The sequence below is a fragment of the Hemibagrus wyckioides genome, linkage group LG25, assembly GCF_019097595.1.
Source record: "Hemibagrus wyckioides isolate EC202008001 linkage group LG25, SWU_Hwy_1.0, whole genome shotgun sequence".
In the NCBI taxonomy this organism is placed as follows: Eukaryota; Metazoa; Chordata; class Actinopteri; order Siluriformes; family Bagridae; genus Hemibagrus; species Hemibagrus wyckioides.
The window spans coordinates 20399156-20416840 of NC_080734.1; the positions used below are offsets into that span (position 1 = coordinate 20399156).

The window sequence follows — 17685 nt, forward strand, 5'->3', positions numbered from 1 at the left end:
TTTAATGAACAGTGTGCCATTTTGGTCTTTTTTACTATCCTGAAACACACCACTTGTTTGGGAAGGACTGTTATAGATTTTTGTGATTACTGATCAGGTATGTTTCAGCATAGGTGTGAGGTAATGGACATGGTTTGTTACTCGTCTTTCTCAGGTGAGCAAGCTGCAGTCAGAAATCTTGCCCATGCAGGAGTCCAATGCCGAGCTGAGTGAGAAGAGCGGCATGCTACAGGCTGAGAAGAAACTTCTGGAAGAGGAAATCAAGCGTTGGAAAGCACGGACTCAGGTCAGCACCCCAACCAGTGGCTGGATTACGATGCTGTTTGGTACAGAAATACAGAAATAGATGTGGACGCAGACAGAAGCCTTTTTTTTTTGACAAAAAAATGCACTGCAGTTCTGTTTAAATCGTCACCATCACATGCATCTGCTATTGAAAACAAAAAAAACCCCACATTTAAATTGGATTAAATTGAAAGTGACAGACAAATTTTCACTCATTCAGCATTAAACGAAGTAACATTCATCAACCTCAAATCATGTTCTGGTTATGTTCCCAATATATATGGAATACGTTTTCATGCCTTCTCTGAGAACCATGCTGAAGAGAAACTTACTGTACTGTAATGTTGATTGTGTGTGTGTGTGTGTAGGTCCTGGTGAGCCAGCAGAAGGACACAGACCCAGAAGAGTATAAACGCCTGCACTCGGAGAAAGAAGCCCATCTCAAACGCATCCAGCAACTCGCTGAGGAAACCAGTCGGCTTAAAGCAGAGGCAGCCAGGTTTACAAAAACACTTCATTATTCAGCCATGAACCAGAAATGATTTACAGCAGTAGAAAGCCGTTTCTCCCACTTCCAAAGTAAACATTGTCCCAATAGAGAAACAGTAGGATTTGGCTGACTGTGCTTTTCATGTCCAAGTTTATTTCTCTTCCTCTGCAGGAGCAGTAGTTCGGTCACCATGCTGCAGTCTCAGGTGCAGAACCTGCGAGACAATCTTGGCAAGGTGACCGGGGAAAGGGAGGGCCTGAAAAAAGATCTAGAGGTCAAGACTCTGGACATCCAGGAGAAGCTGAAGACCATCACACAGGTCAAGAAGCTTGGGCGCCGCTATAAAACCCAATATGAGGAGCTTAAAATTGAACACGACAAGGCAAGTGTTTTTGTGTGTGTTTGTTTATGATTTTTAATATTAAAGCTATGACCTAGCTATAAGCTATGGCCCTAGCACAGGCCATCCTAAGAAGTGATTAAGGAATCAGTTTGTGTGGTTCAGATATAGATGCTATCATGTTTTCTTTGCATAGATGATGGCAGCTGCTGCCTCTGCCCCAGTCCAAGACCAGGAGGCTCAGCAGGCTTCGGCTCAGGAGCTACAAAGCCTCAGAGATTCCCTCAGCCAATCAGAGACCAAGACTCGGGAGCTGGAGGGCCAACTGGAAACCTTAAACAAGGTGAGTCTATTGTTTCCCACTAGTAATTTCAGCAATTTTTATTATTGTAATGCAATATCATGATTTTTATGATAATTTAATTTAATTCTTTTTTTCTTTTTTTTTTAAGTTTACTTTACTTTTTGCCATGAGTTCTAGTAATCCCACAATTATTAGTAATTGTCCAACTGAATAAAAATACAAAACGTAGAACCCAGAGTGTGTGGGTGCAGAGGAAGACTCTGGAGGCAGATGGAATTACAGTTCTGGGCTCATGGGGCTTTTCTTCCATCGTGCTTTACAAAGCACGGTCATTTTTTAACATTAACAATTCAACTAAAATTGGTCTGTCACTAACTAGTAGTTTATCACATTCAAATACATGCTCCATGTGCTTGTTTGTTTCACACCTCACCAGCTATGGCACTAGGCTTTAGTACTCCGGGATTAATTTGGTGAGCTCTGTGCTTAAGTGGATGTGTTGTCTGTCTGCAGACTGTAGGGGAGCGTGAAACAGAAACACGTAACGCACAGGAGCAGGTATCCCATCTGCAGGGTGAGCTAACACGCCTGCGCCAAGAGCTGGTGGAAAAGTCAGCCCAGGAAGACCGGCTCCGGCAGCAGCTGGCTGAAAAGGAGGAACGGACCAGGAAGGCAATTCTAGGGGCAAAACAGAAAATCAACCACCTTGTGGGTAAGACCTTCGAGGCATTTTCTGCTCTTGTCTAAGGTGTGTTTTAATTAACAATTTAATGGTATAGAGTGGACTGTGTATTGTTAAACATTTCTCCTTCCTTGTGCAGATGTAAAGGGTCAGTTGGTGAAGGAGAACGAGGAGCTGAAGCAGCAGCGTGAGGAGCTGGAGGTGCGCATAAATGCCCTACGCTCACAGTATGAGGGCCGCCTGAGCCGGCAGGAGAAGGAGCTGCGAGAGCTACGGGACCTGCGTGAGCAGCAGGAGAGACATGTCGAGCAGAGAGATGAGCCACTGGAGCAAGGCCCCAGCAAGGTAAACATTTTTATTGGTTTAAACTGTTGTAGATGTAACAGTGCAGTGCATTTGATCTGTTTAATAGGCTTTTAGCCACTACTTTTTCTCTCAGCAATGCTCAGTACTGATCAGTGTGGTGTGTTCCCAGACTCAGGAGCAGCAGAGGACTACAGAACAGAGGCAGATTTCACTAAAATCCACACCAGTGGCTGAAAGGGGCAGGTCTGTTACACTAGACAGACTAGTGTATTCATGCTCTTCTTGTTGCTGTTAATCAGTTAAGTGTGAAGCATTTACTATTATTAATTTTTTGATTTTTGCACATACTTTGTTTCTTTAGTGCAAGCACCTCTGAGCCCCCCACAGCTAATATAAAACCCACTCCCCTGGTGGCAACCCCCAGCAAGCCCCCAGCCATTCCAGGAAACAAGCCCACACCAAGGGCCAGTATAAAACCAATGATCACCCCTGCTGCAGTGCCCACACCCACTCCTACTGCTACAGTGATGCCCACCACCCAGCAGGAGAGCCAGGAAGGTACGTGTTGAGGTTATACACAATGTGTGCCTAACCCTGCTTCCACTCTAACAGCATGTGAATAGTGAAGGCTTATACTAGGCCCCTGAGCTTTTGAGATTATACATCCATTTAAAGGAAGTAATAAGAATGCATGTGTACAACTGAAATATAAGGCTGTTTGCTGCATAGAGATTTTATTTTCTGATCTCCTGTTGCTGTTTCCCAGCTCTGTCATCAGAGGCACCACTGGACCACGTGCCTGTGTTTGGAAGCACCACTGGTTCTGTGCGTTCCACCAGCCCCAATATTCAGACCACGCTGGCTCAACCCATGCTAAGTGTCCAGCAGAGCCAGACCACTGCATTCGTCCAGCCCACACAGCAGCAGAGCTTACCACCCACTGAGCCTGCAAGTCAGGAGCCTGCCTCTGCTCCTATGATGATGGAGGCTACACCCAGCACTTCCCAAATGGAGAGACCGTCCACATCCACAGCTGTTTTTGGAACAGGTGATCTTGTAGATGATCCCAATGTCTAATGATTATGAACAATGAACTAATGCTAAAATTATTCTATAAATAGAATTCATCTACCCAAATCTGTCTGTCTGTGAAAAATAGTGTTCAAGTACACAAATTTTAGCCTAACTAGAATAATAAAAGTGAATATGAGGATGGTTTGGCACAAATTAACTATCATTTAAACTCTCATATCAATCTCTGATATCAAAGGCATTATATGTGTACAAACTCACGCTCTATTAAAGTTAAACCTGTTAGAGGTTGTATTAATGACCTCTGTGTTAATGATCTTCCCATTGTCTTTTCTGGACTTTAGCAGGTACATTAACATGACCTTTACTCTGCAGTTTCAGCGACACCTGGAAGCACCTTAACTAAGCGGCCTCGAGAGGAGGAGCTGGAAAACATTACAGTTGACCTGGAGCCTCAGGAGGAGCCCACTGAACCTCCCATCTCCAAGAAGCTCCGTATGCAGAGAGTGGGGCTGGAGGTGAGACTTCAACCTAAAATACAAGTAGATGAACAATTGGACCTACATACGAGAGCTATTGAGATTAGAGCTGTTCCTGTTTCAGCCGATAATGTTTGTATTTAGATGGGGATGCTTGAGGACAGCACTGAAGCTGAGAGTGTTGTACCAGGAGGCAGCCAGGAAGCAGCTGATGCTGTTGATGTAAGCTTGGGTATTATTAACAAGGGATTAATAATGATGTTGTAAGAACATTTCAGTCCACTAATACTGTTACAGTACTGCAGACTACAACAATACTGGCATTTATCAGACTGTCACATGTCATTAACCCTATCATATACCCAAACACACTGAGACATTTGCTGTATTCATTTGTAGGAGCTGGAAAACTACCCCACCCTGGACGAGGTAGATGAGGAGTCCGGGGCATCTCAGTCTGTACATGTAGAATTTCTCCTTTCCCAGGTGTCTGATTCACACAGTCAGGAAGAGCAAGAACCAGTAATCGTCATTGTCAGTGACTCAGAAAGTGAGGAAGAGCAGGAGGAGGAGACGGATGAAGAGGAGCAGGTAACGTTATTTTATTACTTTATATAAACTATAGTATTATTACCTGTACTGAACACTTGCTGTAATAGCTTTATGGCAGCTAAATGGTTGTTGTCCTTTATGGTGCACTGTATGTCCAAAATGTTTAGTTTACTTCCTGCTTTTGAGGAAGTAATTTGCTTCTGTTGAGCTTCACAAGTCTTAGTTGAATGTTTATAACTTGAGTCGTTGTTTTCATGTTTTCAGGAATTTGAGGAAGAGGAGGATGATGATGATGATGAGGAGGAGGATGATGATGAGGGTGGGATTGGGGTGGAAGGAGAGGATAGCAACGAGGGGAGTGGCAATGGAGATCCCAGTGAGGCCTATGAGGGTGATAATACAGAGGTATAAACACTTTGGTGCACCAGACAGGTTTATCTCATCCCCCAACCCCAATACAGAAGAATCAATCATTTCTTTCAACACTTGCCACTCCTGATTTCCTTTAGAGCCCTGATGCTGCTGATCCAGGTACTGAAAATGAGGAAAGTCTCGGTGCAACAGACTCCACCCAGAACATGGCTGTCTCCATCCCCTGTAAGATACCATAACCCACTTTTACTGCATTCAAAACTTAATGCTCTGATTTGTCCCTTTGGTCTTTTTCTGATGTAATATGAAATCTCTAGAGCTTTGCTAAGTATGATGTTCATCCTAGAGCTTCTTTTCCATCCCCTCAGTATCCAGCTCTGTAGTGGCGTTCTCCCCTGAACCAATCACCAGTTCTGCGCCCCGTCCTCCACCGTCCCCACGGAGACCACAGCAATCGCTGCCTCCTCGACTCAGCATTCTGGCTCCGCCCATACAGGAGCTAGCTCAACCCTCTCAAGTTCAGGTATTTACAAGTCATATTTTTTTTATTAGTTTGAATGCAGATTTCATTTGTCTTCATTTATTTAATAAGAATTGTGTACGGGTCTGTCCGACTAAACCTGTAGATGAAAACCACAGTAATGAATGTGACAGTAAGGTGAATGTTTTTGTCAGCGTATCCCTGCGAGACGGCAGCCTGTCGGACGAGGACTTCAGCTGACCTCAGGGGTGTCCGGTAGCACAGTGAGTTCTCCAGACTTTGTTTATAATCTGCTTTTTCAGCTTTTGTTCATCTCCATGATTTCACTCTGCTCTTAATTCCTCCTCCTGCACTTCCAGCAGCCTCAACAGCCCTTCTATGAGGAGGATGACCGCATGGTCCCCAGCACCCCCACACTGGCTGTTTCCCATCGCACAGACTGCTTCAGTGAAGCTCTCCAGTGAGTATTAGTATTTAACATGGAGACAAATTCAAATTCTAAAACTAGATTTGACTGTATGAAGAACATTAGGCTTCTCTTAAGATCATCTGTATTTCATAACTAGCCACAGATAATGTTGGAGTTTTTTCAGCAGTTTGTGTTGAAGTGAGGGATGTTGATCACAAGTTCTGGTCTTGTGCAAGTTCTCCCCAGGTAACAGGTGTGCTGCGTTTTGGCTTTGGCCTCTCTGATGACGTCCCACAGACCAGCTCTTCTAATGCAGATCTGGACCAACTGGCTTCACAAGGAGGTAGTGTGTCCTCACTGAATCCTCCCCGTCAGCTCGCTATAAATCACACCTTTAACAAAAAGAATAGTGAGACTAATGAGTGACATTAAACCCAGCAAGCTGAAACATAAGGTGCTGTGTATTAAAATTAAAATACTAGAATACCCCACCCTTAAAAAAAAAAAAGCTGTTTTATCCTCATTCTCTTCTCACCTCACTACCTGTTCTGCTATTGACTTAGAACAGATTACAGATGATATGACATGGAATAATAATAATAATCTAAAGCCGATAATAAAGCCCAGCCATGTCACATGCATTGCGGTGTATGTGTGTTCATGGTGTGCCTGTGTGTGCTCTGCAGGGCTTGGTATGTATGACAGTCCCATGTTTCTGCCCACTCATGAAGACTCGCCAGGGGGACGTAGTGTACCCACCACCCCTCTCCAGGTGGCTGCTCCGGGTATGTGCTCCAACAAAGCACACACACACACACACACTGTTTTCACCTGTCCAGGAAGACATTCCTAAAGCCATGGTGTCACCCAATTAAAAGATCCAGCTGTGTTTTAATAGTTGATTCTCTTATTATTCATGGGGTTCCTTATAGCTCTTCATGTTTCATTCTATATTATTACTGATGCTCATCATTTTCTGCTCATCAGTGACTGCATTCTCAGAGACACACCCCTCAGAAGTGTCTGAACACGCCTCCCAGTCTGTGCCAACAGTAAGCACATCCACACCGAGTGTGTGTGTTGTGACTGGTCCCAGTACAGCTGAAGAGCAAGATGTCCTGCTTGAAGCAGGGGAAGATGGGTGAGCTTGTACTTTAGTCACTGTATTTTGGTTATTTTTCATGTTTTTTTTTGTTTGTTTGTTTTTTTTGTAAGAATGGTTCTAGCATTTTAATCCTTGTAATGTCTGTGTGAGTACCACAAGCAAGAATTCCTTCATTTTCTTTGCTGAAAAAACTTTTTACTGCACCATTTTTATAGAATGCTGTGGTGCATTTGTAACTCTGTAGAACTGGAGAGTATTGGGTATCTTGCTCTGTTTATTAGAACAGTGTAGATGTTGGCTTGAGATGAAGTGAGTGTGAGAAATGTGTTTTTAGAAGCAGTACAGAGGTAGCACTGGAGTCGTCTTCTCAGACTGATGCTGAAGAGCCAGCTCAACCTTCTGATGATGCCAGTCTCCCCTCAACCAGCCAGGAGCCCTCATCCAGCTCCGCAGGTACACACACACACGCGCGCACACACACACACACGTTACGCAGTTCAGCCATGTGAAATCCTAAATTTTACTGCTACTCATCCCCCCCCGAATACAGAAACTTTAATTACTAATACCCATGTTGAAGTTTAAGTGTGTGTGTGTGTGTGTGTGTGTTTTATAAGTAAATATATAAAATTTTCATTGAGATGTCCAGCTTTAACCACTGCTTTCTCACAAAGTTTGTGGTGATGTTAAAGCACTCCTCCCCCACTTCTCCCCCTTTCTTTTCATTCATTCTCAGACACAAGCAGCACTCAGCCACCCAAAGTCCGAACAGGATCGGGCAGGCAGTGGACTCGAGGACGCGCCACCAGAGGTTTCGTTAAGAGAGGTATATTAGAACTTATTTCTTTACCATGATACACACAGACATCCATAACCACAAGAACAGAACAAGATGAACATTGGTGCAATTTTATTAGAAATAATTGAGAAAGTATTAAAAAGCATTTACTGGACATCGTGTGAACAGCAGAGTCACAGTGCTTCATCCTGTTTCTTACGTCAGATGGATCAGGAGTTATGGGAGTGCGAAGGCGCTTTGCCAGATGAATCCTGAGATGTTCCAGTTGTTACTCCATCACTGTCGACACGCTGTTCTACTAGAGCTGTGATCATTCTCAAGTTCAGATTTTTCAACCATTTGTGTTTCATTTAAGCATTTATGCTGACCCTAAAGCGTTGCTATATTTTATGTGGATATAATAAAGAAATTTTGGTACAAAATGATTTTTATTTATTTTTTTAAGCTGCCTTTACACAAGGCAGAAAACTCAATGAATAGGAAACATGCTGCAGATATAATCAAAAAAAGAGGCACTTTTCACACATCATACCACAATCTTGCCAGTCCTAGTCAGTATCTAACTAGTCTGACTTGCTTCTTGCTTAAATTTATTACTATCTGTAATAAATATTAGTTTATTAGGATGTCATAAATATCATTATTCAGTCTGTTTTTTTCTCATATGCCCTATAAACTGTGACTTGATTGGTCGGGTAAATAAAGCATTAAACTTTGAAAGAGTCTCACTGTGAACACACCCTCAGTGTTTTACAGCAATAATTCAATTCTATAATAAAAAGGTTGGTGCACACAGTCCTCATTTTAAATGGCACAGTATGTTCTACATCTTGCTTGTCTCTTGGCATCTGAACCAACTTTTGGCTGATTTTTGCTTTTCTGGGCCAGCTTTAGGAGTGAGAATGACCGGAGTGTCGCCTTCCATCTTTAAACTGTAGTACTTGGCTGGAAAAAAAAGCAAAATTTCTATAAGATATGTCTGAACATCAGTGTTCTCATGTAGGGATCTGAAATGTACAGTACTGTTAAGCCTTTATTATTATTATTTTTAAAGAAATTCTGTGGGGAATTTGGTGTAAACCACTTCTTTGTAGTGACCGAACATTTCTGAGGAGTTAAAGTGTGATGGTTGTTTTGTTAATGATGACATTACCAGAGTGTATAATCATGTGCCATGACCTCAGGCCTCATAACTAGTGTCTAGTCTGTGAGGATTAAAGAAGCTGCCAACTTTCCGACCCCACCCTGGTGTGTTTAAGACCCCAGCTAGACATGAGATCAAACTAGATTTTCAACAACCAGAGCTATGACTTCTGTCCTAAGACCTTTGTATCATGTTGGAGAGAAGCTCTTGTTCATTTCTTCACAGTTGTGAATGATTTGCTGTTGTCGTTATACAGCACACTTATAAGCTCCTTATAAGAATTGTTAGATGACTACAGAGATGTTCTTCAAACCAAACCTAGCTATATTAAATGATTTCATAGGGTTTTGTAGCAAATAGTCTTCATTTCCTCACAACTTTCATTCCCTGAATAGTTTGTTGTCTCACAAACTTTGGAGCCAGTTTGTGTAATGTACTCACTCGGGGAGAACATGTAGTATTTGTATCCATCTCCTCCTGTAGTGTGGACTGACACGGCTGATGTCACCATGGGTGGGAAGCCTACCCACATCTTCCTAATGTCGATCTGTGGACCAAGAGCAGGGTCTGAAAGAGAGAACATCACAAGAGAGAGAAACAAAATTGATCCTCAGTTTTTTTCAGCTTGTGTATTTTGTTCAGGCATAAATTCAAGGTTTGAGTCATTCTTCCCGTCAGTGTGTGAGGTCAGTTGACTGGAATAATGTTCTGTTCTATTGAGTGTGTGTCATGGTGTTACTGGATTACTTCACTGACTGGCAAGCCACAGAGTGGAGTCTTATCTCTGTGTTACGTTTACACTAGGGTTTATCTACACAAAGTTTACCCACTCACTCGCCCACAACTGGCTTTAACCACCTCCCCACATCCCCCACTGCAAAGAACTTGTGCTGAGAAAAACATTTCTGTATTTAAGGTTGTTACCTGCTGCCTTTCTGAATCTCCTCTTTACTATGACTGCAGCTGCCTTGCTGCCACAGTTAGGTGTGTTGTAGTAGCTGTATCTCTGAGCCAGTCCACCTGCAGACAGTACATCTTCATGAGAAGTTTGGAAAGCCACATAACTAGCTGCAGAATATTTCAAAGCTTTCCAGAGATGAATTAAATCTTCAGATTTGTATTTAATGCAGACCTGCCAACCTTCACATTCAGCACAGAAACTCCACATTTTAACACTTCACCAGAGTTAGCACTGTAAAAAAAAAAACTCATTTTTTGGATCTGAAATTGTTTCACAGGTATTTTGTTCACTGATATTAGCTGAAACTAAAATAAACACTATTCTCTCACAAAAACGCAGCTGAAACTGAAAACTGTACTCATTACTCCTCTATGAGGTTGGCAGATCTGTTATTGTTATAAATATTCTCAGTACATGGAGGAGAATATTTCAGAACACTGATGGAGTTAAAGCAAGATCATGCTGTTTAAACCTTTTTTAAAGAACAACACAGACTCCGTCCTGCTCCTGTACTGAGGCATGGATAAAGCTGCCACGATGTGATCCTTAACCCCGAAGCCCTCACTGATGGGTTTGGGAAAGCCGGCATCCATGACGTCATTTTCAAACCTCCAGTATTTATCCCCCTGCGGGACACAAACATGATGAACACATAACAACAAATCTGTGGAATGAACTGTATATGATTAACACTTTAATGATTATTAGTAAAAGTACCCTGAAGATGTAGGTCTTGCTGTGGCAGTTACAGCGTGTGAAGACTGTGTCAATGGGTGAAGGGACTCCCCAAAAGTCTGTGATCAAATGAGCAGGTCCAGCTTTTCGTCTAGAGTCCAGCATCCAAAAGTAGTGGCCTAGTATGCGATAGTGGGGGGAGGGGGGCATACATGACCTCAGCACACACAATTCCTTGGCAGTATACTATTATTATGAATAAATTATGTTCAGCCTTTACATGAATTCAAGCTGTCCATAAATAGTAGAATGAATAATAAATAAATATATTCATTCAACTTCTTGCTTCTTCATCCTGGTCAAGGTCACTGTGGAGCCAATCCCAGGAAAACTGGGCTCAAGGTGAGAGAATAAAACTCATTTGGGTTGCCAGTTCATTGCAGGCCACAACGCAAATGCACATTCACACACTAATTCACTTTAGACTAGCAGCAGAACATTTAAAAGCATGTTTCTGGGAGGTGTGGAAGAAACAGAGAACCTGACCTCAGGATTCAACCAAGAACCCTGGAGGTGTGAGGCATCACCGCTGTACCAACTGTACCACTGAGCTTAGTGCTCTACATCACCCAGAAATGACTGGGCTACATTTTAAAACTGGCTTAGGGACAAAACTAGGCTAAAGACCTGCATTATACACAACAATGTTCTAAGAAAATTCAAATCTTTGCTCGAAATCAAGTGGACATTTTGTACTGACCTCGGAAAACCACAATAGTGCCATTCCTAAGCGTAGTCAAGCCATTAACTGGACGACCACTGCAGAGATTAGAGTCACTGTTGGCATCTGTGAAAAAGAGGGCACAAATCTGAAGACATATATGATATATGCACTGTGTAAATTGTGTCTTGGTATTTAAAGTGTATAAGTGCTCTCATTTGAAATGATGTTCATGAAATAGCCACTAATACATTTTTCATTTTAAATGTTACAGACATTTGAGAAACGTAGTGACCGTGATGTACGTCATGCTTGTGGTTCTTAAGAAATGACACAAACATTGTTGGCACAGTGTATACTGAGGAAATGTAAAGGAAATCTTGCATCCTTACCTGCTTGATAATCCTGAAGGTCCTGAAGATTGTTGTTAGTGTCTATAGGTTTAGTGGGTTTTTCTTGCACTTTAGTTGGAGAAGGGATAGCTATGTTGGAAGCAGGGGTTGTTTCTATTAAGGCAGGGTAAGTTGGAGAATGCTTTGTAGAAAGAATGTTGTTTATATCCAAGTTTTCATTTTGTGATTCTGTCATTTTCTCAATGTTAGGTTTGTCTGTCGAGACCATTTTCTCGATTTCCAGGGTTCCTGGGGTTGTGTTTTTACTGGGTTCCAACTGAGCATCTGTCTGATTCTCCAGACTTACCTCTGGATCAAGTTTATCATCTGATTGAACAGGAGTAGAAGGCTTAAGGTCTGAAGGTGTGGGTTTGGGCTCTGAGGTACTCTCAGAGTTTTGTGTAGCACTTTGGTTAGACATTGGTGTGGAATTTGGTTTAGTTGAAGCCAGATTAGGAGGAACAGTGGGAACTGATGCATTGTTAGGAAGTCGATCCTGTTCAGAAAGTTGATCCTCTTCAGGAAGTTGATCCAGTTCAGAAAGTTGATCCAGATCAGGAAGTCGATCTAGTTCAGGAAGTCGATCCAGTTCAGAGTCAGACTGAGGATTGACAGTTGAATTAGAAGGAGGTATTTCAGGATTATCATGTGCTTCCGTGATTTTTGGTTCTGCATTCGGGTCAGTGTGTTTGGATGCAGGTGTGATGTCTGAGGGGCTTGTGGTAGTTGTGTACTGTTCTGATGGTTGCTGGGTGACAGCCAGCATAGTTGATGTTGGAGGAATATTAGGAGCTGAGTTGTCAGGAGAAAGCTGCTCAGGTTCAGAGCTATCCTGAGATTTTTCAGGGTCATTGTCAGGCAAAGGAGAACCGATTATACCTGGAAGGAATAGCACAGTTAGAGTTAAATTAACTAGAAGAAGCATACTGAAAAGGAAAGTGTGCTTGATTTTATTTTCTCACTTGGCACTGTTCCGAAATCATACGGGTAAGGAAGTGGTGCCACTTGATTTTGAAATGGGTCCAAAAGCTCAGGAGTGTCATAGGGAGAAGGCTTGTTACCGCTTTCAGCTAATACAGGGGAAGAGCAAAGGAAACATGACAGACCGATCAGCATAATCAAGAGCTCTACTGCTCTGACTGTATACACTTCCTCACACACGTTATTAGGAACACCTGTACACTAACCTTTTCAGTGCAATGTATACAATGTGGTAGAAAGGTGCTAGAGAGCATCATGGTCCTACAAATGACCCATCTGCCCTTGCCACAGTCCAAGACATTCGATTCATAGCTTTCACGAGCGAGATATGAGAACAGACAGGCAATGCTAGCCCACTCATACAGGATGATGAAGAATGTTGGCATTTACTTATTTAATTATTCATTTATCTTTGGAGCATATCACCCTCATAAACCTAATTATATACTGAGGGTAGTTTTTGATTCAAGTGCACAACACCAAGGTGCTTCCTTAAATGATATCTTTCTATCAGGACCCAACATGAACCTTGGTCTACTTGAATAATAGTCTAATAATACTGTGCTTCAGGAAGGATTGAATCCTGGCAAGGGAAGACTATAGAATTCACCTGAACTTACTATACACAACAATGGCAATGAAAATACATGGATGCAGTAGATGCAGATCCATTTGTTTAGCATTGATCCTTCTCATGCAGGCACCATACAGGTCTCAGCAGAGCTGCCTCTGAAGGGGAGAGAATATGGGAAAAAGGCCAGGCAGTTTGTCGAGAGAAACTTTGATGGTGATGATTTATCCTTACAAAGAAGGATGCCATCACAGTTCTACAAAATACCCAAGAGATGTTAGCACTCTCAAGTGTAAGGCAGCATTTTAGCCTCGAACAAGTCTAAGGTTACAGCAATTCCTTCTGAAGACCAAGCAAAGGGATTAGATCTCTTCATCACCTATGTAGAGTCGGTTGGGGCTGCACTGGGAGTAGATAAACTCTACACCAGACACGGTCTTGTCCACAATTTGACCACAGTTTTACCTGCTTGGGCTTTCTGAATCTGTGCAGATTAGTAGCAAATCTTTTCCTCAGAAAGGTCATGTAAATAAAACGCTCCTCTCTCTCCTAGCAGAGGAGTTCAGAACAGAAATGTGGAAAGCTTCACTCAACAAACTTCAGCCATGTGCCAAGCAAAGGTATGTGCTTTTTCTGTTATGTATCTCTTCTCTATGAGAAGGTCAAGTCTAACCCACTACATATGCCAGCCTTCACCTTCAAGTCAACATCATATATTAGCTTCTATGACTTGGTTAATCTAGGATCAAATCTGTCCAAAAATGTTCAAATCCACACTGGTCTCAGGCCATAGACTGGATCTTCAGTAATTATGTCTTTAGTGATTCTCTAGCTTTATTTATGAACTTATGGCATCATGTGACTTCTTATTCCTGTCTCCTTCAGGAGAATATGAATATGTGTAGGAAATAGTGTGGAAAAAGGTCCAGAGCCTTGCAGAAGTATTTTGTAAGGAAGTGGCAGCATGAAGCACACAATGTCTGTGTGGAGAAATGATTAGCTAATGGAAAGAGTAACCTGTAACCTGTACAAACTGTTCAACTAACAAAAAATTGTTTACTCCATTTAAGTTGTACACTGAAGTTGTGCACAATCAACCATTTCTTTTCTCTGTTCCATTCAGTGATGATAACACTGTAAATGGAAACTAATGTTTTCTGCTGGAGTAATCTCAATCCTCAGTTCTCAAGTCATTCCTCTAATCCTCTAGTATATTTAAACCATCTTAGCAAACTGTATGTTTTATTTGATAGTCTTTGTTCACACTGGTGGCCATTAAACATTTTATACTCATTCAAGTGGCTCAATTTGCTCAACGTTTTATACCTTTCCCGAAAATAGTCATGAAATAATCACACAAAATACTTTTTAAAAAGAAAAGTAAATATTACCTTCAGTTGCCATGTCATACAGAGGAGTGGTGACCTCAAACTCACTGTATTCTTCTTCCACTGAGGAATCTATCATTCATTCATACAGGAAACCATGGAGTAATTACAGCATGGCAATTCAGTGATCACATGATTACAGACAAACTAAATAAATGTCTTCACATTTGAAACCCATGGTCTGAACTGAAGAAGGAAATCTTAAAATATTGTTTAAAAAAGTTTTAAAAAATGTTTGCCCATTTTAGGCGATAACTGTGAAAGACGCTGTATACTGCAATTCCAAGAAGTTTGAGAATAAGAAGAAATTGTGAACTTACCCTCAGTGGTGCACTGGGTCTCATAGTCTGGACAGCACTGTCTGTATTTAACACACTCGATATCACAGTGACACTGTCTCCCTCGCTTAAAACGCTCACCACATCGGCCTTTACAGGAGCCTCCTGCAGCACAACACACACTCCTCTTATCACTCACACCCCACTGCCAAGTGATTTTTCTCTGGTTCTTACAGCGTTTTGATTTTTACTCCAATTCCAGCAATGTGATTACTTACCTACAAACTAGATTTTATTCAGATGTGGTGTTTTTATGAGTGCTGATGGAATAGAGATTGCTTCTGATGACTTTACACATACAGTTAAATGTAGGGATTATGCATTACCAGTATAGTCCTGTAACACAGACCATTTCTACACAAGCATAACTGGAATATTAAAATAAATTTTCTACATTGTTTCTATTAAATACTGAATCTTAACTCGTCCATTAAAAAATTTAGCATATCTAGTAAACTCATGGATGCTAAATTTTCAGCATTGAAAAAAACACACCTTAATTGAGGCTTAAACCAGATTTTTTTAAATAATTAAAAGCAGGAGCTCCGGTTGTAGATGTTAAGTCTAGGAACTCTGACAAACTTCCTGTAAAGTTTACCCATAAGCACCATGCCCTTCATCTCATGCAGTAAGATTTAAAGACACATGGCTAGTAGAGCACAGAGGACACTTACTTTCAGTGCAAACAGATTCATAGTTTCTGCAGCACTCGTTGTGTGAGAGACACTCGTAATCACACTGACACGCATTGCCTCGGATATACGCTTCTCCACATCGGCCACTGCAGCTTTCTGCAAAATAACATGAGATGAGATGTTCATCAGCATCCTGCTGTAACATGTGTGATGTGATCAGGTGTGTCTCAGATTTTTCAGGATACTTTAAACTCATTAATAATTAAAATAATTCAGGTTCATCTGTCCTGATTGTAAAAATTGCACAATATTAAGTAAAATGTTCCGAACAGCCCTGAATGATGTCATTATCAGGTAAACAGTCCATAAAGCTGCTTTTTGTTGGCATGTGCTGACTCTGTAGCATCTGCTGCTGTGCACAAATTTATCTACGCTGTCCAGTGGATAGGATCTGTCACTGCTCTGAGTATTATTATTATTATTATTATTATTATTATTATTATTACTATTACTATTATTATATCCTCTAGCACTGGCCATTTGGGTGACATGCATCATGGCTGAGGTTCTGGTGTCAGGTGGTTAAATAAACCTGGATGGGCCCCAAACTGCTGAGTCACTGATTTCCAACAACTAAAAACCTAAATCAATATTTTCTTATTAAAAATGTGTTGTGTTGAAATGTTAGTGTGTTTGTGTAGTGCTGGTGTGAGTGTAGTAGTGTCACTTCTGCAGCATCCAGGGATCAGAAACTTACCCTCAATGACAATTAACACAAACTAGTTAGAGGAAAAATGAACTAAAGTATCGAACTACAGAAAGGTAGGAGAGAAACCATAGGAGCTTGATTCAACTCATTTATAGACTTCATGCAGCCTGCATCTGACTCTCACACAGATTTCATCACAATATTTCACATATATTTGTACTCACTCTGTGCTGAGGAGCATGTGAACAGGACATACGCTGAGAGCAGGAGGAGACACACGGAGCTCCTCATCTCGACAGGAACCTGACAGGATTCATGAAGACGGTCAGTCATTCTCAAAAGAGCTCAACAAAAGTCAAACTCACAGCAGTGTATTTGTGCCTTACCTGGAGTACGAGCTGATGTGTGAGCTCTCAGCGTCTGTGAGAATGTCCGTGGGTATGTATGTGTGTGTGTGTGTGTGTGTGTGTGAGAGTGTGTGTGAAGTGGCTCTGATTTTATAGATGCTGGAAGCGGAGGTGTTGGGCGGTCACTTCCGGTCTCTTAGATCAAAACTGTGAGATTTGTAAGCGTCTGGCAGTGTGGGAAAAACATCAGGGTTTCCACCCTCTCCCTCTCTGAGTAAAGGCTAGAGTGCAGTTTAAAAAAACAGTTATTTACAGAGAGAGAGAGAGAGAGAGAGAGAGAGAGAGAGCTGAAGGAACATTTCTCTCACTGTTACAAAATGTCCAGACCTAGAGGTTAACACGCCTTATCCTGGATTTTACCCCGATTTTGTCATTTCTACTTAACACCCACACACACACATATATATATATAAATATATATATATATATATATCTGAGGTCTATACAAATAAATACAGACTTCAGAATTCAATTCAAAACAATTTTATTTTAATTTATTTTATTTTAAGTTTTAAGTCTAATTAAGTTTAATTATACAGAATTTAAAAATACTGAAAAAAAGACAAAGTTTAAAGTAAATTTGTATTTATCCCTAATCCCCAAGTCAGAAGCAGCATCATACTGTTCCTACTGAGGATTTAAATAAATGTATTCATCATTGTCATTTGTGTTTATTACTGAGATGGTCATGTGGTCCACTGCAGCAACTAATCTTCCAGTCATTTTTCATCTAGTTCAAAATTTCCTCCATGTTTTTGTTGGGAAGACTGGTTATTGAAAGTGCATGCTGCTCTGGGATTACTGGAATCACTCAGAATGACTGACTAGAATAACTAGAACAATACTGTTAGAGGTCTGTGTAAGATAGAGTACAAGACGATCTGAAGGTTTTTACATCATAGCCAGGCACATAACCTAACAGTGTGTATTGATATGACTGATATTCAGCTCTGATATATTATTGTCAGAATGATACGCAATCCACACCTCACACGTTTACACATGACTCCAGTGTGTCAGAGATGAAGCTCGTTTCACTCCCTGTGAGAACGAGGTGGCATGAGGTGATGAACAGGATGATGAACTCTACAGAGAGGAATATGAGAGTGATGATGATGATGATGATG

General features: G+C 41.3%; 2 protein-coding genes across 4 annotated transcripts in view; one reads left to right on the plus strand and one right to left on the minus strand.

Annotated features, from left to right (window-relative positions):
- The window catches only part of tprb (translocated promoter region b, nuclear basket protein), a 20396-nt gene extending 12417 nt beyond the window's left edge, over positions 1 to 7979 (plus strand). For 2 of the 3 annotated variants that reach the window (XM_058378975.1, XM_058378977.1), the window contains exons 28-50: positions 155 to 286; positions 654 to 784; positions 947 to 1157; positions 1312 to 1458; positions 1933 to 2131; positions 2241 to 2446; positions 2577 to 2650; positions 2769 to 2965; positions 3174 to 3455; positions 3815 to 3957; positions 4063 to 4140; positions 4318 to 4509; positions 4735 to 4875; positions 4980 to 5067; positions 5211 to 5365; positions 5518 to 5586; positions 5683 to 5783; positions 5969 to 6075; positions 6419 to 6517; positions 6720 to 6873; positions 7172 to 7290; positions 7574 to 7663; positions 7841 to 7979. In XM_058378975.1, coding sequence (XP_058234958.1) covers positions 155 to 286; positions 654 to 784; positions 947 to 1157; positions 1312 to 1458; positions 1933 to 2131; positions 2241 to 2446; positions 2577 to 2650; positions 2769 to 2965; positions 3174 to 3455; positions 3815 to 3957; positions 4063 to 4140; positions 4318 to 4509; positions 4735 to 4875; positions 4980 to 5067; positions 5211 to 5365; positions 5518 to 5586; positions 5683 to 5783; positions 5969 to 6075; positions 6419 to 6517; positions 6720 to 6873; positions 7172 to 7290; positions 7574 to 7663; positions 7841 to 7884 — 3159 coding nt within the window. In that variant the 3' untranslated portion in view covers positions 7885 to 7979. The remainder of the gene's footprint in view (positions 1 to 154; positions 287 to 653; positions 785 to 946; positions 1158 to 1311; positions 1459 to 1932; positions 2132 to 2240; positions 2447 to 2576; positions 2651 to 2768; positions 2966 to 3173; positions 3456 to 3814; positions 3958 to 4062; positions 4141 to 4317; positions 4510 to 4734; positions 4876 to 4979; positions 5068 to 5210; positions 5366 to 5517; positions 5587 to 5682; positions 5784 to 5968; positions 6076 to 6418; positions 6518 to 6719; positions 6874 to 7171; positions 7291 to 7573; positions 7664 to 7840) is intronic. The other variant, XM_058378976.1, reaches the window with a different exon arrangement.
- Positions 7731 to 16696, minus strand: prg4b (proteoglycan 4b). The gene is made up of 13 exons (XM_058378978.1): positions 16538 to 16696; positions 16376 to 16454; positions 15482 to 15598; positions 14790 to 14912; positions 14473 to 14541; positions 12492 to 12599; positions 11530 to 12408; positions 11177 to 11263; positions 10459 to 10595; positions 10214 to 10367; positions 9705 to 9800; positions 9222 to 9347; positions 7731 to 8581 (listed from the first exon to the last, which is right to left on the minus strand). The coding sequence occupies exons 2-13, from the start codon at positions 16440 to 16442 to the stop codon at positions 8460 to 8462; spliced, it is 2085 nt and encodes a 694-aa protein (XP_058234961.1). The 5' UTR covers positions 16443 to 16454; positions 16538 to 16696; the 3' UTR covers positions 7731 to 8459.
- Between the last annotated feature and the right edge of the window lie 989 nt (positions 16697 to 17685).